The 21,260-nt window shown below is 47.0% G+C and overlaps 1 protein-coding gene across 1 annotated transcript in view; it reads right to left on the bottom strand.

Annotated features, from left to right (window-relative positions):
* The window catches only part of Arnt2 (aryl hydrocarbon receptor nuclear translocator 2), a 107,844-nt gene that overhangs the window by 6,603 nt on the left and 79,981 nt on the right, over positions 1 to 21,260 (bottom strand). The window contains exons 11-16 of the mRNA XM_028774701.1: positions 20,703 to 20,854; positions 13,580 to 13,652; positions 12,642 to 12,765; positions 10,150 to 10,249; positions 7,775 to 7,913; positions 6,994 to 7,144 (exon numbers count right to left, since the gene is read on the bottom strand). Of these exons, the coding sequence (XP_028630534.1) occupies positions 6,994 to 7,144; positions 7,775 to 7,913; positions 10,150 to 10,249; positions 12,642 to 12,765; positions 13,580 to 13,652; positions 20,703 to 20,854 (739 nt within the window). The remainder of the gene's footprint in view (positions 1 to 6,993; positions 7,145 to 7,774; positions 7,914 to 10,149; positions 10,250 to 12,641; positions 12,766 to 13,579; positions 13,653 to 20,702; positions 20,855 to 21,260) is intronic.

Here is a 21,260-nt window from a genome sequence, read left to right on the forward strand (position 1 = left end):
AAACAACTTGGCAAAGACCGCAGGACAGCTTGCTGAGCTTGCTGAGAATAGCCATAATAAAAATATCAAGCCCCTCTAGGGACGAGGTGACCAGAAATTTAGAAACAACCAAAGACATATCTTGACCAGTCTAAACATGCCCAAGTGAGTAATGGGCCACCTGGTGTTTATCCTAGAAGGTCTGAGGCTTCATGGTCAAAATAGTGGGCCATCCAGCCTGTCAAAATGATTGCTTACGCAAAGTGCTGATGTTTGAAATATCCAATCATATGTAACCGCGCCAGAATTTCCCACTTTTCCCTTCCCCCTTGTCCCTCCCCCTATAAAAGTTCTAAACTTCCTGGGGTCTTCATCGAAATTCTCTCCCCTGCGTGGGATGAGTTTCGATCCAAGGGCCCTTGTTAGTAAACTGCCTTTTGCCATTGCATCAAGTAAGTCTCTCGTGTCTCCTTGGGTGCGCGCTAATTGGGACTTGAGTTGGGGTCCTCTTCCTGGGTCCTTACACCTACTTGCAGACCTCCATTACTGACATTAACCAAAAGACATGACTGACTTTCTTCTCCATCTCCCTCCTCTTGAGAGATGTCAGGAGTTATACTTTGCCAGCTCTGCTGGTTTTTTTTTCTAATATTCTAATAAAATTGCTTTCGATCAAGCTTCGTTCTAAGTTAGATTTTCAATGATTTTATAAAGGAGACTAAGAGCCTACAAAGGAGAACCTACATCCTCCAGTGACATGTGACCACAAACGGACTTTAAAGCCACTCCTTTGGAGACAAGGTAGGTGATCTTATTCTAGGATTCAAGTAAGCTCCTTCTGGTGGCCAGGCCCCCCAATGCTTCCCCTCTGGCTTAGATTCCTTTGGGAAGATTTGACTTGAAGCTTATCTTTCCATCTTGCCCTTTGGTACTCTGGCTTCATAAAATAAATAAGTCTCTTTTTCCTGCCTCCGAGGCTCTCTCCCTTGGGGCTAAGGGCCAGAGCTGAACGGCAATGTAATTTCTCTTTTGGATTGTTTCCCCATGTGTCTGTGGCCAATGGTCACATAGTAAATGGCACTAAGTTTAAGTTCCCTTTTCTCCCTGGTGCCAGGGTTATCCCTTTGTATCATGACATTCCCTGAGAGCCAGAGAGGCCAAGGATTGAAAGCAAGAGAGAAATAAATCAAGTAGCCTAGCAGAACTGGGCATACAGACCCCTCACCCAAATAGAGGGCATTAACATTGTCTTGGACCATGCTCTCAGCTGGGTGTCTGATCTCAAGGGCCCCAGGAAGTTGCTTTTCTAACTGGATGTAGCTGATGGGACATCAAATCAGATTTTAACAACATGGTTTCTGAGGAACTTCAATGTTTGCCAACACAGAGTATTATAGAGTCCCCAGTCTCAGTCCATGCCATCCATTCTCATGGGGGAAATAGGGCATCCGTGTTGTAGAACAGTTTCTCCCTCCTACTTCTTTCATGTGATACCAAAGTAGCAACTCAGATGCATGCTGGGCATACTTCCCTCTCCCTCCCAGGTCTATCAGGGACTTTTTTTTTCCCTCTCTAGAAGCTTATAATACCAAGGACCTAAAGCCAAGGGAAATGAATGTAAGATCCAGGTGACATCTTTTGGTGTTCCTGGTGAAATTTCAAAAATTGTGGTAAGGTATGGACTCCCTGACCTTCAGTTGAGACCATAAGATTCACTATTGTGCTTTTTCTACAACTTTCTTCTGTGTATGCAATTTTGTACCAATATACAGGATCTGTCCTATACAATTATTTGTCTCAGGTCACTATTATTTTACATGTTCTTCTGTTTCCTGCCATATCTCTGCTAACCAAATACAAGTGCTCTTTAACAACAACAACAACAGCAACAACAACAAAATGGGGGTGAATCTTGATCTCCACTAATCAAGACAACTTGTAGATCATGAATTGACCCTTAACTAGTTGGGAAACCATCCATGCTGACCTAGGCATCTCCAGAACTGGAGAAAGCATGGTACTCCATTTCCCAACCAAAACAATTCAGGCCTTAAAGAATAGTAGCAGAATTTATACAGAGGCAAACAAGATCATGTACTGGGATAACTGTCAACTGGGACTTATCTTGGGCGGCAGCTGCCAATACTGGTCCATACCCAGTCTGTGAGATGTATGGATCCCATGGGGACTCGTATCTTTTATAGGTGAACGAGCACATGTTACTGTGGAACTATCCCCACCACTGGTAGAGGACATCTGTGTAATCAGCCAAGAATAAGATGGTAAAGCCATGTGACTAATCAAATGGTAGCACTGGAAGTCCTAAGCAATCACATGGATGCTCCTTGAGGATCCATCCTCCAAATGTTTCTGTGACACAGGCATTCATTCATACATATACCCCAGTCTCCCCACCCCCACCCTCTGCCTCATTTCTGTTTTCTTTTTTCTTTCCTGGATACCTGCAAAGATCATGGAAACTAAAGACCTAGACAGAACTCCCACATGACACCTTCAGTTCTTCCCTATGCTTTCCTAGCACCCAGAATAATTTTCTCAGAGACCTAACGCTACCTAGAAACCTCCTGAGTGGGGAAAGAGGGATATAAGGCACATGGTAACTTTATTGTCAGCAGGGTCTTAACAACCACCATCTTTACATTCTGCTCACTCCTGGTGTCCCCAAGCTTATTTTCTTCTCTTCCTTTCTCTACAGAGAAAATCTCAGGTGGGGACAGGAATTTGAAGCTTAGGGGTCCCACCTCACTGAGCTAGAGAGTAAGAGTGAGATAGGGTGATGGCACAGCCTATGACCGGAAACTAAATCAAAGTCTGACCCCATAGCTGGGAAATAGAGCACGAAGCAGGCTGGGACTAAGTGTTTCTCCTCCTCTCAGGACTCTGGTGCTGCCCACTTTTGTAGCAATACCAGAACTTTCTCAGACCTTCTCTAGTCATTTAGTATAGATAGCTCTATTTATGTGGGTATGGAGGTAATTCTTCAGGCAGAAAGAAATTCTCTTGAGCATTACATCCAAGGTCGGGGAGACTGCATGTTTACACTTTTAACATCTAATGGCAATTTAAGGTAAAGAAAGCCAAAGCCTTTTATATAAGCAAGTTTCTTCTGTGAACCTACTAAACCATTTGTTCAGGTTTGGCTTCCTTCCTTCCTTCCTTCCTTCCTTCCTTCCTTCCTTCCTTCCTTCCTTCCTTCCTTCTTTCCTTCCTTTCTTCTTCCCTCCCTTCTTTCTTTCCTTCCTTCCTCCTCCCTCCTTCCTTTTTTCTTTCCTTCTTCCCTCTTTCCTTCATCCTTCTAAAGAGGCCTTATTCTACAAAGGTAAAAGAAACACCTCAGAGATGTTCCCAGCAGGAACTTGCATTCAATATTTATGACTTAATCCTGAGATTATGCAGGTAGCTGGTTTGAACTCTGGCAGGTTAAGGTTGTGTCTCAAAAGCATTTGGGACACAAATCAGTGTTCCTGATCCTTTTGGGGCTATGTTCAGACACATTTAGGGGTGATTGGTGGAGGTGTCAGAGGATGGGAAGAAGGCTGTTGTGAATGGGCAAGGGAGAGTCCTGTTTTCACTCCAGAGGCTCTAGGATTTGTCACCAAAGAAACATCAAAGGATCATCAAAGGAAACTTTGTCACCAAAGGGTCATCAACGGAAACTTGCCTTTGGTTTCCCTGCCTACACTCTTATGGATATAACCTTGGGAATTAAAGTAAGGTTAAACCTGGACATCTAAAGAAGAGGGGCTAATATTTTATAATAGCATCACCTGGCCCCATTACAGGACCAATAAAGAAAAGATTTGGCTAATAGATAAAAACCTACTCTATAATTTCTATAAATGGATCCATTTTGTAGGTATCAAGGACAAAGTTCTAAAGTGCCTTATGTACAGGCAGACTTCATGGCTATCAGGATAGGGGACAATAAAAAGAAAGGGAGGAAGTAAAAGGGAGGGACGAACCCTAATTCCTCTGTAATGCTGCAAGGTGCTGCTGTCCGTGTCCCCTGCGAATCCCAAGGTTGTATCCATGGTGCCTGGGATGCCCACAGGCAGGGTTAAGCTGGTGTTTACAGCCTCACGCATACTGCACTGCCTGCTTTAACTGTTTCATGTTTATTTAATAATTAATGAAACTGACCATTAATGCAGACTGCTCTATTTCTCCTCTACATTTTCCTCCACCCCCTGAGGTTGACAGTAAACCCCTCCCTCAGGTCCTCTTTCTAATCATACACTCTCCCCTCTGACCTTGACCAAGGTCTCCGCGCCTCCCCCCCCCCCCCCCACCCCCAGTAGGACTCTGCTTCCTGAAGTCCTGGACAGCAGAGGCTGAGATACAATTCTCCACTGAGGTAGGTTCCCTCAGTCCTGTGAAGTGATGCTGCCTCCTGAGATAGTGGCCCCTCCCCTCCAGCTGAGCTGGTCACTCTGATGCCTTGAGGGTAGGGTCACACTCCTCAGTTCTAACTGCTACACCTCCACAGCAGAGGTCCCACCCTTCTCATGATCACAAACCAAGGGACATAGTGGCAGATGTCTCTTCTGCTTATTACTCTCTGAGGAGTGGGTCCAAAGGGATATGAATCACAGGGCAGTGAGCACAGGGGCACAGCCTTAATCCTTTCTTGGTTCTACCACTGATCTATTAATTAGGACAGTGGTTCTCAACCTGTAGGTCATGATCCCTTTTGGAGTTTAATGTTCCTTTCACAGGCGTCGCGCTTAAGACCGTTGGAAAACAGATATTTACATTATGATTCATAACAGTAGCAAAATGACAGTTATGAAGTAGCAACAAAAATAATTTTATGGTGGAGGGATTTCCATGATATTGGGAACTGTATTGAAGAGTCAAGCATTGGGAAGGTTGAGAACCACTGTATTAGGAGGACTTGGGTTTCCATTGTTTCATCTGAAATGGGACTAAGAATGATCTATCCCTTATGGCCAGGTAAGTGCTAAATAAATTTAAACATGTGAAACACCCAGTGGATGACTCCTGGGCAGTGTCCACTAAGTACTTACCTAGTAATGACCAGCTGCTGCATACTTACCAGCTAGTAACACGTAGCACAATTAGTGAGCTAGAAGTCCCAGTGTGTGACCTGTTCTTGGTCACTAGAGTTGGCCAGTGGCCTCTACCTAGGGTCTGACCTTCACTTACACTTTCAGAACCTGGCCATTACTTCATGGAGAGTGGCCCAATGCACATGATAAAGGCACCGAGCTGCTAAAACAGGTAGGAGCCTGCCCATCTGTCTTGTCATGGTCACATGATGCTGTCAAGTCCCCCTAGAGATACATGCCATCTATCTCTCTTTTGAAGACCTTCCTGGCTCTATAAAACAAGTGATCATTCTCCTTCTCCTCAAGGCCTTCACGAAGATCTGTTTACTGTATCTGTGGAGTGTCTCTCTGCTTCCTCTTACCTGTCTCCTCTATCTCTACCTATAACCTGAGCCTTTCTTTGGGTCATCCCAGTCTCTTCCTGTCTCCAGTGCTGGTAATGGGCCTGGCACTCATGAAGGGTGGCTGAATTACAGTAAGTCTGGGCCACTGCTCCCAGACAAAGGGAACATTCTACACATGAAAGCAGAGAGGGGCACTATCCTTGGAACCAGGGACCTTGTCCTCAGTCTGCAATGGAGCTGAGGGCCTGGCTAACTGAGAAACTGGCTGAGGAATCTGTGCTTCTCACACCTGTGTTCCCCGGCAGCCCAGAAGGACATTTAAAGGCTCAAGGTGTGTGCTACATGTAAATAAGGATTGTATTTGAGGGACTGTTGGCTCCAATGGGAATTGTCAAACCTTAGGTCGTGGGACATCGTGGCCAAGACATTGGGCTTTGAGGTAGAAGCATTACTGTCAGGGGTGGAAGTGGAGAGAGGTAGAGACAGCTCATAACTACACTGTATGATGACAGGCTACAGAGGGGCACTTTCCCGTAAGACTGACAAGTGAGCCACTTAAATGGAAGCTTTTAACTTGACAAGTGAAATGAGGGAGTTTAGGCTTGGCTTCCTGCTCACCCGAGGGTGATGGGTCTGAATAGACAATTCTTGGGTGCCTCACTCTTGGGTGTCATCCAGTGACTATACAATGAAGAATCTGGCAAGACCTCCCCTTCTATGGAGTGTGACCTTGGTCTGGGGAGAGATCCTGGCATATATCAAGTAGACAAAGAACAACCAGCAGGAAGAGTCTGAGACTGAGCCAGAGGACACAGTCATAGCCACGACACTCATTATGGCCTGAGCCTTTCTCACAGAGCAAGGAAACATTCACGATAGGGTGCTCTAGTGTGAATCTAGAATCAACCCAGGAGAGAAGCCTCTGGGTGTGCATGTGTTCGAGGGAGCTTACAGGTTAGACTGAGCTGGGAACACTCACCCTAACTGAGGGGCATGACTATTCCATGGGCTGTGGAAACATAAATACAAAGGGGAAAGTGAGTTGAGCATCAGCATCCATCTCCTGCTTCCTGACTGCAGCTACAATGTGACCCTTCCCCTGTTATTATGGACCGATCCTCAAATTGTAAGCCAAAATAAACCATTCTGTCCTGAAGTTACCTCTGGTAATTTGTCTCAGAATGAGAAAAATAGCAAATGCACCTTGCAAAAAGGGCACATTCTGGTTTCACTGACACAACTGGCTATCCCTGGCTTCTTTGGGTTTCTGAATAGAGAATCTTGTAATTCTGGGTTGTGAAAGTTTCTGCCCCTTGGGCCATATGGGGTTAAACTAACAATCAGGTCACATCACAACACAAGAACGAGGGCTCATGACTTGAAATAACAATATTGAATCACAAGGTCTAGGTGTATGCTTCTATGACTTACGATACTTGAGGCCCTCCTGACTGTGGCTAGATAGGAGATGAGCTGGGATATTTTGGGGCCCTGCCCTGTATTCTGGAAGCCTTGGGGCTCAGCCCTGGACACATGATGTTGAGGACAGGAACTCTTTCCATCATTCATCCCCCACCTACCAAACCCTGGAGTCCGGTTGGCAAGACTGGGGTATGCGTTTCCGCTTGGTGAGGAGGCAGCTGGGCTGGAGAGAGGACTGTAGGACGAAGGGTCAGCCGGGTAGGGGTGGCTTGATCCAATTCCAAAGGCAGATGACTGCGTCTTGCTGGGCTAGGTTGGGATTGGCAATCGGCAACGGTCAGGACAGAAAGAGGCAGGACCAACCAGCTTCCCACTGAGCTCCACCCTTGAGGTCACTTCAGGAACAGCAGGCCCTGCTTCCCTCACTAGCATGGGATGAGCCCAGTTGGGGCTGGGAGTGGGGAGGTTGGGCAGAATCCTGTCCCTGGAGACTTGGGGTGGAGCTGCTTAACATTACTTTGAGGAATACAATGGCTTGGCTTCTCCAAGTTCAGTTTATGGAGGCCTCTCTGATGAATAAGATCTATCCTTCCAGTACCTTCCAGGGAACTAGGAATGTTGGTTGCATGGTTGGGTATTTGCAGGACTCTTGGAATAGTAGTTCCAGATTTCCAAAGCAATGAGGAACTTGTTCTTGCTGGGGAAGCTTTGGGTACCCAACCTCCCCTTGCTCACTTTCTCAACAGGAGGATGTAAAAGGAAGAGGATGCTACTCAGACATGGTGTAAATGTTGAGGACCCAGCTCTCAAAGTGCCCTGTGGATGGCAAGGACTCCTGAGGAACTGGGAGCACTGACCTACCCTCAGAGCTGGGAGTCACGAAAGCAGATGGTGGGTGTTTTGCCACTCTGGGCACCCAGGGCCATATTTCACTCATACCTGCCCTGGGAAGGGTGGACGGCTGCCTGTCCATGCCACCTGGCCCTGGTTCAGCTGCCGGGAGATCTGCGATATGTTCTGGCCCGTTGAGGAGGAGGACTGAATGTCATTCACTCCAGGCACATGGACCACAGAAGAGCTAGGAGAAGAAAAAAAATACTTATTCCCAGAAACGGCCTGCTTTCTTTACAAGATCCTGAGCTGGCTTGCTTTCCTGCTGTCTTCCTGCTTGTCCACTGCCCAGAGGTCCTTGCTGGCTTCTATTCTCAGACTCCTTATCCCCCAGGGTCTGGTAGCTCTTACACTTGCCCACCACCATCTTTCCCTGAACACCTCCAGCTCTCTATAAAGATTTCATTCCAAGAAGAGACACGAGTTGCTGAATACAAATCAGACTCTGTACTACCTGCTCTTTGTGCTCTAGTTAATTTGTCCCACTGGGGCACTGAGAAAGCTTACAGCCTCTGGACATAGGCTGCAAGCTGCCAGTTTCAACATGGAGACAAACCTGGGAATGGAAGGCTGCTTTATGTGACTGTTGGTTTACTTCTTCTGCCTTCAGATGAATTAATTTGGTGCATCTTTCTTAGGCATCTGTAGTACGTATCACAATGTGCAGCTTGCTGCATGCCTGATGAGGATGTTCTGACACTCTATTACCAGGTCCTTCTTCTAGGAGCCTTTTGGGCTATGTGGACTGTAAACTCATTGAAGAAGGAAAGGGCTAGAGTTGGAGGGAGACTTGTACGACTCCAGGCCCTTCTTGCTATCTCCCTGGGTCTGTGCTGGTCATGGGCTGTGAATACATCTAGTGAGGTGGGCTGTATCTAATTTTAGGTTTTTCATAGAGGTAGGTTTTGGGGTGGATTTGGAAAGAAAGAGCTACAGACTAGTTTTACTAATTGTAGTCTAACCTTTTTCTATGTGCTCTAACCCCTTACAGATTGCAAAGCAAATTCAGTTGTTAGAACATGATGTCTGTCTTCCTAAATGAGTTTACTGAACATTTGTGTCTGCTCCTTCCCACCAAATCCAGATGGATGCTTTAGCTCAGAGCTAAAGTTGATTTTTTTGAAGAGGGGGTCACACTATGTAGCTCTGAATGACCTAGAACTCACGATGTAGACCAGGCTGGCTTTGAACTCACAGAGTCTTCTGCCTCCCACGAGGTGGGATAAAAAGCATGTGCCATCATACCCTGCATGATGATAATTTCTTTATTTTTCATTTAGTCTCCTTTAAAAATCAGCTACATTAATTTTACAATGTATAATAAATTCTGACCTTGAGTTCATGATTTCTTCCTGCCTCGGATGTCTCAGTGCTGGGATTATAGATGTCAGCAACCATGCCTGTTATCAAAGTCATGGACTTCACTCTGGCTCCATCATACCTATTACTTTGGTCATATTACCTCTGTATCTCCCTTTCTTTCAGAGCACATTTTCCAGACATTGTTCCTCGTAGTTCTTCTTTAACACATGCCTCAGCCTGCATAACCCTTCTTAGGACGCTGACTAATGAGGGACAGCTGTAACTCTGCCTGGGATTTTTGGAACAAAGTGCTGGCCCTTGTGCCCAGCCCTTTCTAGGGTTGCTGGTCATACTTGCTGCTGATGTAGGAAATATGTTCTTAGAACATCAAGGAAGGGAGATTCTTATCAACTTGTGGCCAATGTAGTTTCTGGGCACTGGGTTTGCCTGCCCAACCCACTTCCCTGCAGTGTCTCTGGAGCCCTGTTCTGAGTTGGGCCAAGTTCAACTGGAATGTAAGAAAGACTCTGCCTTGCTGTGCCTGGTGTATGTGAAGCTTCTAGGGACCTTAGGAGTATCTGTTGTGACACAGGAGGATGCCTTCCCTAATGACTGTTGGCTTGTCCTTTGGCAGTCCTGGGGTCTTGCTTGCTTTTCCCAGAAGAAACTTGAGCCAGGTCTGACCCTCAGTGGTAATGTCAAGCTTCTTCAGTAAGCTATAGCATGCCTTGATGCTTATAGCCAGGCACCCTCCTGAATGGTTCTTAGGGCTGAGGCTAAGATATGATGGACCACCTTTTCTCCTTGCATTTGGCCATGGCCTTAGCAAACTAGAGAACAGGGCGGTTCTGGCTACTTTCCCAATCGGGTCCTACCCGAGTCTTGGCTATAGACCATCTCCTTCCCTCCTTCCCTTCAGGATCACAGAGAGGATCAGTATCTTCTGTGTCTGAGAGTCTGATGCCCAGTGCCTATGGAGGGGCTGATGGAGCAGAGTTAGCTGTCCAAAGTCTCCATCCTGGCTCCATCCCACAGTACAGGAACGGCTGATTCCTGCTCAGTCACAGAGCCAATGCTGGCACTCAGGCCTTTATTTTACCAATCCCCTCCCTGGCACCTACCTGAAGGCCTTGCCCGAGTGCCCAGCAGGGAATGGGCTTCCTTGGGAGTAGATCTGCTGGCTGCCTGATGCTGATGCTGAGCTCAGCATCTTCTTCTCCGCTAGGAAAACCATAAGAGTTACATGTGAAGGACCCCCTTGTGCTACAGGCCACGAGGGGGCACCCGGGAACAGAGTATGGCCTGGGAGCTCAGGAGGTCCACATGGGACAGCCTCCTCACCTTCACCTTTGATGTGCTCTCTTAGGCTCTTGGCTCTTAGACTGGCCCCAGCCACCTGAAGGCAAGCCCTCAAGAGTGGGAAGGTACTACTGTATTTAGTCCTTAGTGTGCAAAGAGGTGAGGCCATCCAGGGTAACCTCAGCTGCCTGGCCTTGGACCTTGGCTTGGCCTTTTGTGTCACAGATGTCACTTGGGATGCTCCTTGAACTCTCCCCTGCCTCAGTTTCTCCATCTGAAAGATGATAATTGCAGTCTCTTTCTTACTGGGCTATGGTGAGGATTCTCTGTGTTATTATAAGTAAAATGTTTACTGAAGACAGTGCTGGGAAAAGTCAAACAGCTTTCATTTATTACAGATGAGAAAACTGAGGCAGTGCTTGTCCCAGGTCCCAGGACAGCAAGGGAGGACTCAAGTTGAATCCCATCCAGTGCCTCTTTCCTGACTTGATCAGTAGGTGCTGCTGAAGGACACCTCAGACTGACTGGCCAGAGCAACTGGACAGTGTTGCCTGATTTTCCACCAGGATCTCAGACTGAGCACCTCATGAGACAGGAAACACTCCAATCTAGGCTAGGTGAGAAGTCTGATCAAGCATGTTACCTGCAGAAAAAGGCTAAGAGGACTCAAGGCACAGGAAGAGTGTCGAGGTCTCACACAAGAAGGAAGCTGCCTTTGGTAGTGATATGAGAAGCAGGGATCAAAAGTGAATGGATGCAGCCTCTAGACAGCAGAGTGTCAACCAGAGTGCACCCCTCCCTTGGTTCCATGATGCATCATCTGTGACCCTAGAGTATCATGATGCCTACATGTCTCAATTATATAATCACCCTCCTGACAGTGGGAGGAAGGGAATCAAGGCTAGAGACATGACAGTGACTGTGCTGCATGTATGTCCTCCCTGAGCCCGGCTTGCCAGGCAGGTGTGCGCAGTACTGGGCTGTTGGTGACCAAGCCCGTGGGCTTGGGTCTGGGAGGCAACACAGGAGTCAAATACCCTACTCCCCTCTCTTGGGCTCTAAATAAAGTCGTTGTTATATTGCAGCTGTGGGGCATCCTGAAGGGCAGGAGCTCAGTCCTTAGTCTAATTTCAAGGCCTTGAGAGCGGCCATAAAGAGCAAGGCTCGAGTGAGGAGGAGACAAGGCTAGAACTGACAGGGTAAAGGAGACTCAGGCTGCCATCTTGTCTATAAACATAATCCCCAAAGGCTGGGGGTGTTGCTTAGTGGTAGAGCTCTGCCTAGTGTGTCCATTCTCCAGGACCACACAAGTGACAGGCATACAGTCAACTACCACTATAAAAAGCAAGACCTTTTGCAAGCTAGTTTTTTTCTCATGTGATGTGGTGGTGAGTTATAAACACATTTTGTTCTGTGCTCACACAGTACTTCTATGTTTATATATGTATATGCACACATTCGATGTCAAATATGTGCATATTGATGTGTGTAAATTACTTAAGTCTTCTAAATCTTACTCCATCTTATTATTTTCGTCTCTTTGATTTGTTGAAAACAAAGGAAGGCATCCTGAGCTACATCTACTTTGCTTTTATCAGTTTCTTCCTATGTTGTGATTACATTGGCTTTTCTGTGTTTCAGAGTCCATGGGATTTGTAGTCAGTTCAGGCTCCCTCCTCTGCCCACAGGGACATCTTTCTCTGCTGATGCTGGCACTCCACTTCCCTGCCTGTGTTCGACAAGCATCTTCATCACTCACCCCTGAGGGCTGAAGAGTTCATCCCACTTGTTTGATTATGTTGAGTGTTGACAGCATGTTATTTGGGTGGGGAGTTATTGATTTGTAGTCCTTGGATATCATCTTGACTTATCAGTCTTGATATTCATATTCTCTTGCCGTTTACTTTATTTTCTCTCTAATTTTTTGTGTGTGATTGTCTAACTTTGCTTTCTAACCCAGAGTCTAAACAGAACTCTTTTCCTGTCAGTTGTTTCCTTAGGTATTTCGTTACGGTGGTGAAGTCTGACCAGTGACTAAGGCATTGAGCAATGGATCAGATTGTCTGCTCTGACCTTTTACATTTTAAAGATGAGATGCCATGACTTGAGGTTGGTTGTCACTGGTGATGAGGCAGGGACAGGAATACAGAGACTCTGTCCTGACTCCTGTATGAGTTCTTTTTATGCTTTGTGGCAGTGACACAAAAATCACCTTAGCTGCCCCTCTCTCTAGGGTGCTATCTCCAGGTGGCTGAAACCCAACTGTAAAGCTCACACTGTGAGGCTCACAGCCTAGCACTGTTGGCACACTTACATGCACTGATGCCTGCAAACATCTCAGCAAAACGAGGGTCTCTCTCTTGGGAGAAGATTGCATCTGCTTTTTCCACAGACTTCCCTGCCTCGTGAACACCAGCAGGTAGGTTGGGTACCGGGACCTGTTGGCACATAAAACACAGTAGCAATCCACACTTAAGGCACATAAGGTACTTTCTAAGAGTTACATGCTGTCCCTCCACACAGTCCTTCTAGGTGGAAGAGCTAGCATTTCAAAGCTTGACTATTCTTGCAAGTTCGGAAGCTTATCCAGGAAGCTCAAGGGCATCTGGGTTGGGAGGTGTGAACTAAGGGATACAGGAATATTGCCACTGTTACAGTGACTACTTTCTTGGAGATAAATGAAAAAGAACCAACCTACTGTTAACATCAGGAAGAGAACCTAAAGGTTAGTTTGGGAAGAAGATCAGACACCCATGTCAACTGAGTCATGTCAATTTTTCTGATGGTCAGCTGTCAGAAGCACGGACAAAGAGACGAGAGAAGAGGGACCAGCAGAGATGAGAGAAGGAAAGGACACAGTATGACAGAAAGAGACATGTTAAAGCAGGAAAAGCATGGGGAAAAGATGAAAGAGACGGCTAGTAAGTCAGAGTACCTACGTCCAGAGCCTGCTTTTGCTAGTTTCTGTGCCTGTGAGATTGGGGGCCACACTGGAATGACCCTCTGTCCCCTAGAGATGCTCAGTGCTAGCTGACCATGGCTCACCACCTGCTCACTACCTATGCTCTGTCCCTTGTGGCTCATTTCAGGAAGGAGGAGCCACAGCAGTGAAACAGGGGTTGAGCATCATTAGCAGTCCAGAGGGTGGATGGAGCTCGGTGCCTTGGGATGGAGGAGGGCGTCAAGTCCTGGGGTGAGTTTATTTCTCAGTCCACTGAGTGTCAATCAGAAAAGAATTTCCCAAAGATTCACCTGAGATAAGTCATATGACGACAGCCCATCTCGCTGGTGCACCTCCAGTTCTGCCTGCTGTTGCTGAAGTTGCCTGTGAAACAAGAAGATAACACATGTATAAGGAACAGGAAGGTGGGAGGCAATGGGGCTGAGGCAAGTAGCCCATGCTCTACAGATCGCTAAAAGGCTTTCCACTCCAACTCCTATAGTTCAGGTTTTGAGTTCTACACAAACTGTTGAAAAGGTAAGGGAAAACACATGTGTGTGTCCTGGTGTATGTGCGTGTGGAGACCAGAGGTTGGCATCAGGAGTTTCTCTTCTTTTGTTTTACATCTTATTCTTTGAGTTCCCCGATCAGCTAGACTGGCTTACCAATGAGTTCCAGGCGCTCACCTGTCTCCACCTCAGCAGCTCCAGGGCTATGCTAAGCTGTTTACATGGATGCTGAGGATACAGACTCTTGTTTGATCTTGTTCTCTGCTTTATCCACTGAGACATCTTCTCAGCTTCAAATTTTATGTCTGAGACAGGGTCTTGCTATGCACCCTGAATAGGCCTGGAACTCTTGATCCTCCTGCCTTAACTCTCTAGTTCTAAGAGGATAGACAGGCACCACCATGCCTAGATCAAATAAGGAGCTTCAGCAAATTACTTTGTTTTATGCAGGGGAAAAATACAGTACCAAAATTCTTTTAAAAGCAAAATTCAGGAAAGCAGTCTGTTCAGCACTGAGCAAAGCTGCAGGGTGTAGCTGCACACCTGCCATTGGGGTGCACATCTTATTCATGCCTCAGACTGAATTTTTATGGTGGTTACTTTATCCACATGCTAATATCAAGAAGTTGGAGCTCAAAGCTAGGGTTAGGTCAGAGATGTTTTGCTGTAGCAGAGAAAGATCTGACTTCAGGGTTGAATCCAAAGTGTTTGGCTCCTCCTACTCTGCCCGGCTCCTCCTACTCTACCAGGAAGTTCTGTTAGGGGTGGGGTGTGTGTGTGTGTGTGTGTGTGTGTGTAACAAAAGGTTGAGAGAGAAAACTGGTGCTTCAAGTTTTAAAGTAGGGCTTTCAGGAAACCATGAAGCCTGTAACTCATGCTACAAAGAAGGTAAAGTTTAAGTAAGGTCCTCAGTTCTAGACCCCCTAGTGAAGAGACTCTGTAGGAGGACCTGCTGAGCAGCTGCTTTGGAATCAAATCCAGAAGTCTATTCAGTAAAACATGCAGAGGCAAAGAAAACAGCAGTGCCCAAGTCCTGTCCTGATGACTCAGAACCCCCAAACTCCTGCTCTGGTGGAGCTGGGTCTCTAGGGAAGGACCAATGAGAAGACAGCTTCCAAGGAGCAAGGGGCCTGATCTTTTACTGTGGTACAAGAGTGCAGGATCTGAGTCCATCCTGCAAGAATGGAATCAGAAGCATGTGCTGTCCCACCAGGCAGTGCGAGCCTCTGTCTCTCATATCGGCAAAATGGAGCATTTATTATTATTATTTCAAAAAACTTAAAAAGAGAGCTAGGATATAGCAGAGTTAGGAGAGTGTATGCAGAAACTATGGGCTCAATTCCCAGCCTCGCATAAAAGCAGCCATGGTGGCCCATGCTTGTAATCCCAGCACTAGAGTTGTGGAAGCAAAAGATGCAGTAGTTCAAGGTTATATTCAAGGCCAGCCTAGGCAACATGAGACCCTTTCTTAATTTTTTTTTTAAAGAATCAATATAATCATTACTATCAAAGAAGAACTGCTGTCCTTCCTTGTTTGTACTCCATTATCTGCTGCTTCCTGTTCTCTGCGTCTTAGGGAAGCATGATGGCTCACTGGCAGGTTGCTAATATCTGAATGGAAGACTGATCACCACTTGGCCAGCACTGTACATCTTTACAATATATGGCTATCAATTATTAGATAAAGAAGACGAGGCTCAGCAAGTTTAAGTGGTGTTCCCAGCTAGAGTGCAGCACAGAATATAATTATATTATATTATATTCAAATATAATCCTGCAGGGCTGTGGACCCTGTTCTCTTTCCCCTGCCCAGAATAAACACCCTCCATGTCCCAGGGCTCCTGGAAGACTCTGGAAAGATGGCATTGACTTGATCGTGTTCAGAGAAATCTCCTTGGCCTTGTGGGTTGACTCAATCATGGTCTGATGAAGGTGACCATCACCCGAGAGGTCACCAAAATGTTGGGGGTTGCCCTGGTGCTGCGATGTATTCAAATGCTAATTCTGTACACCAGTAAGTTCTGTTCCCCCAAGAGGAATGAATTTTCAAGTCCATCAGCTTTTGTTATGCAAATGTTGCACCCAAATTATCTGTGATGGGTTAATAAAAGTTGCTGACAGCCTATAGCTGGGCAAACGAGAGGTAGGCAGGACAAAGGTTGCTGGGCTTGGGGTTTCAGGTAGAGACCATGAGGGAAAGCAAGGAGAGGATGAAGAAGAAAGTCTACATGGGGTAATACAGACCATGAGGATGTGGCTATGAGGGTTAGCCTGATGAAGCAAGAGCAGAGCAAATGAAACATATGACAAGTAATACATTGGGGTTCAAGGCATGAAAGCAGACAAAATAGCTTTGAGGGTTGATACCTGCCCAGCTTTGATGCTTTAAAGCTTATTATAATTCTTAAGGTCTCTGTGTCCTTTATTCTGGCAATAGCTGGTTGAAAAGTAACTGTTGCCGCATTAATTTCAAGCATTAGTTATTAACTGAAGAATGTTTAAGTCACACTACACCAAGACCTTCACCGGGGCAGAGGGGGAAGCGTGCTAGAATTCTGGGCATCAACTTCAGTTCTGGTTCTCTTCTGAGGGGCAGGAAAATAAGAGATCAAGATGCTCCCTGTATTTGGAGCCCATCACTGGAAGGGCTCCCACCTTGGCTGGAAGTTGCTGCCTGGCTCGAGGAAGGACAGAAGAGGATGGTGTCTTTGTGTCCAGCCCTCATTGAAGGCTACTGCCTCCTGGGCATACAACCTTCTGCCTCCTTTTGCATCCATCCCTTCTCTTCACCTTCCACCTACTATCAAGCAGGTGACTGACTACTACTATAACTGAGTATATATGATTATTAATCATTTGAGTTTTGGGCATGGTGGGGCTTTAAGAATCCATGTTTGTACTCACACATATGTGTATGCATGTACACATGCATCCATGCATGCACAAATACACCTACCCTCACATGGACACAAGCATCTTCACCCCTCCGTGCATATTACACATGAGTTCACACAGGTAGATATGCTGTATGCAGGCATCAGAAACTTGTGTCATGAGAACCTGAGACAGCCTCAGACTAGTGTTATTTTAATAGCAGAGGCTTGGCCTAAGGATAATTGCATGTCACTCCCCTGAAGAGAGATGGGAAGTGACTGTCCAGGAGCTAGGATGGGCGAATATGGAAAGACGGACATGACTGGTTTCTCAGAGTATCAAATCCCAAACACCAAGACCTGGGCCAGCTCAGCCATATGCACCCTGTGTGTTGCATCAGTCTGTTTTTCTGGGCTTCCATCTATGTGGAAGGAACAGGAAGAAGTCAGAGGTGACAAAGAGCCTTTTCAGTAGCTTAGCACAAATGCTAAACACCCAATGCTTGCTTAACTTCTTCAGGAAGTTGCTTTTGGATGCTCTTAGCTGAAGGCTACTGAGCAAGCAACTCCTTGCTCCTCCCCACAAGCACAGGGCATGGGAGGATCTTTCCTAACTAGCTGGCCTACTGCTGGCAAAGCTGACAAAACTAGAGAAAGGGCTCGTCCTCTCACATGCGTGGTCAGCACTGCCCTCTACCGTCCACAGCGAGCTTTTCAGCCTTGCTAGTGAACACCTGGTTTAGAAATCTGATGTGTTGCTATTGCAGCTGCTGCAGGTGTCCCAGAGGCTTTCTGGTCCACATGACTTCCAGGAGCTGCTGAGAATGACTGGCCTGAGACAGCAGAGTGGCCCACCCCTGAACTAAACGCTTTTCTGTCTCGTCAACACTGCCTGGCTTTCAGAAAAGAAAGTCAACCCAGTCAGCCAGGGCTGGTTTGCAGAGGAGAGTGACTTTGCTTCTATGCCTCCCCCTTGTCAGGGTTGCCTCCTGGGGAATGTTTCCCAGGCTCTGGGGGTCTAGTTTGTCCTCTTCTTCCTTTGTATCTGTCCACTGTCTCTTACCTACCTCTACCCATGCTTTCACGGTTTTGAAGCTCAAGCTTTAGGCTCCTGGGACTGGGTGTCCCCTTAAAGCAAGCACAGTAATGCAGGCAAGCATCTTGGCTGTCATAAGCCATATCCGGTCATGGTGGTCGGGAGGGGGGGGGGTTTATCAGCTTCATTAGCTGTGACCAGACATGTTACTCAGAAGGTAAACAAAGACTAGAAAAGACCAACGAAGAAAGACTTAAAAGCCCCCAACCACCCCTAACAAGGCTCCTCAGTCTGATCTGCTCATTCAAATCTAGAAAGCTGCAGGGTGCCCAGCCAGGGAACTGTTACTGTAGATAGGCTGGCACTCACATGCTATATATGTAGTTCACCAGTAGGGAGGATTTAGTGACAGGGAGATTTAGGAAGGTTGACAGTGAAGCATAGGCAACATCCTCACGAACAGCCTTACTGACAGGAATTCAGCTGCCTCAGAGCCCTTGCTGAGCATAGGCCCTGTGTACACAACCACATGTTGAGAAGGAACAAAGAGGGATGAGGGGCAGAGAAGACAGAATCCAGAAAGGAAGTGGCTTTCCCTAAGATCCAAAGGGGGAAGATTCTAGAGTAGTGTCCAGGACTCTGAATAGTTGGCTTGTTTGTCTGTTTCCATGACTTCTTGGCTAGGTAGCCTGAATTGACAAGTGTGAGGCCACACTGGGAGAAATAAGTCTAGGGGCAGAGATCTGGCTAACACAGGTGCTAAGCAGGTTGTCCTTCTTCTGCCAAGGACCTGGCACCCCTAGCCTGTAAGCACCCGAGTAGACTGCTCATAACCCTCAATACTTTGAACATAGCAGCAGCCAGGTCCTCCCTAGCCCCATGCATCTGGCTCTACTCCCATTTCTCAATCTTCCTTTATTTTCATTAGACCTAGGATCAGGTATGGGTGTGGCAATCATGGGCATGTCTCTGGTCCCTGGGTAAAGAGTACCCCTCTTCCACACTGTGGGATTGACAGGGAAAAATGGAATACCCTCAAATTTGACTGAAACCTCCAGATGAAATAGGATCATCTTTTTGGCCATCTGTATCTCTGGCTTCTCATATTTGTTCTGCTCTATGTACAGTTTGACCAGCAGATGGGGTAGAAGACGAATCCAGTTCTACCAAGTACACAGGGGTGGAAGATGTCTAGAAGGAGAGCTGGTCCAGGAGGCAGTTGACGGAGAAGCATCGGAGCAAGAATTTATGTGTCCCAGATGGTATGCTCGAAGCTGTTGGACTAGTGTGAAAGCCAGGCTGCAAGAGACTGGGACAAGCTGAATGGCAGCAGTAGCTCAGCAAGGCCAGGTCAGAAGGGATGCTCTGACAGAGGGACATGGCAGCTTCTTAGAAGGATTCCCTGGTGTCAAGAGATGGGGAAGAGAAGGCCATGGGTTTCAGGACCAGCTGTGACTGAACCTGAGGAATGGAGGTTGGGAGTTCCAGTGGCCATGAGTGGCAGACACAAGGGCAGTCTTCAGTATGCCGTCTCATTCCACACCCTCTGTCACCCTAGGCATAGCTTCCATGTGCTTTAACTCACTGGGACACCTTTGTGCCCACATGTTTACATGTGTTGGTTCCTTACTGGGTACAAATATCTCTTAGCTCACACCACGGTTACACCTGATACAATATCATAAGTATGTGGTATTGGAAATCACAAAGGCACCACTGTCCCCAACGGCATCAAGCTTAGCAACACACAAGGGGATGGCTGTTTCCTCGCATGGATGTATGGCTGAGTGGAGCTGCCTCTCTCTGCCACAGCTTTGCCATCCATGAGCTTCCTCTAGTGTGTTGCTAGCCCAGGGAAGGGGCAGATTCACTATTCAAAGTATGGTTCCCTTTGAATGTGCATCACACTGACAGTACAGTAGAGTCAAACTACAGCAAACGGAGAAACAGGTAGACCTCTGTGACTTCCAGGCCAGCCTTGTCTACACAGTATGTTCTAGGTTAGCCAGGGTTACAAAGTGAGATCCTGTATTTTTAAAAAAGTCTCAAAGTAGTATAATGGAAGCATCTGAAACCACGCTTCTTCTGTATTTCCTCCATGTTTGATCTGAAGAGGCATAACCTGCCTATGATCTCTATTGCACTGTGCCCACAAGTCTGTCCTACAGATCTAAGCTTAACTCCAGAAAGCAGGAGCCATGGGTTGGGGGAGAGAACACAGTTATTATTAAAGCATGACAAGCAGTGTTTTATCCCTAGCACTCATGTAAGTAATGTAGGCTCAGCAGTGCTTATGTGATCCCTGGGAAGCAAGAGTCAGAGCCTAGCCAAACCAGGGAGCTCCAAGTTCAGTGAAAGACTCAATCTCTAAAAGTAAGGTGGAACAACTGAGGACGACTTCAGATGTCACCCTTTGACTTCCACATGCTTTCACATGCGCACGCACACACACACAAAAGAGGGACCGTGTCACAGGTGAAGGAAGTGAAGGGTAAGAGAGGAAGTGACTTACTTGAGATCACAAAACCAGAAACCCGCATGGCCAAGATGAGAACTCAGGTTTACCTGTCAGCTCCATGGATATGGAGTATACACAAAAGGCAGGGGTCCTAGGCTGGGAGCAGCGAGGGTTGCTTTCAGGCTTATATTCTGCTGCTACAATGGCTTCTTGACCTTGGCCTGAGCTTCAAGAAGCCCAGTCCACTTCTTCTACACACTAGCTTTAGCAGGCCCAGGAGACCGGGCACAGTGACTACCACAATAGGATGTGGAAGTAGTTACTTCTCTGCTTGACTTAATGTCCAGAGGAAAAGAATGGAATGGAGGCTGTGCTACCCTGACCTGAACATGGCAGGCATGCACCCCATAGTAACAGAAACCCAGAGTCTCCCCTTTTCTTGCCCCTTCACCCCATAGGGGTTTTGGGTTGCAGCTAGAGCCTATGGGGAGAAGGGAGCCTCAAGCAAATCAGTTCACTCATGTGAATAATCAGCAGAAGAGAGGGCTGTGCACATACTTGACATTGGTGTTGGTGCAGATGACATACTCGATCTCATCAGAGTAGGGGTTCTGGAAGGTGAAGCTGCTGGTACGGATCAACAGCCACTCCCGGTTCTTGGTGCGGAACCGATACATGACCGACAGCACTTGGCCCTTCAGCTTAACCACCTGCAAAAACATTTGGACAAGGAAAGTCAGCAGGAGGAGGAAGAGAGAACAGCAGGGCAGTGTGGCCGGCTGCTGGAAGGTCAGCGGGACCACAGAATGGGGTGCTGCCGCAGCCAACGGCAGTAAGGGGGGAATGAGAGTAGGGGTGACAGGTAGCAGCTAAGCTCATACTTCCATCTGCTTCTGCCCTGGGGTCACTCTGTCATCCCATGTGAGAGACCAGTAACAGTCAGTGTTTCTAATTTAGTGGTTACAATTCAGATGGTGAGCATCCTATATGCACACAGTGCCTGGCATAAGAGTTGTCTTCCTTCCTTCCTTCCTTCCTTCCTTCCTTCCTTCCTTCCTTCCTTCCTTCCTCCCTCCCTCCCTCCCTCCCTCCCTCCCTCCCTTCTTTCCTTCCTTC

Source organism: Grammomys surdaster, unplaced genomic scaffold, assembly GCF_004785775.1.
Source record: "Grammomys surdaster isolate TR1022 unplaced genomic scaffold, NIH_TR_1.0 242, whole genome shotgun sequence".
In the NCBI taxonomy this organism is placed as follows: Eukaryota; Metazoa; Chordata; class Mammalia; order Rodentia; family Muridae; genus Grammomys; species Grammomys surdaster.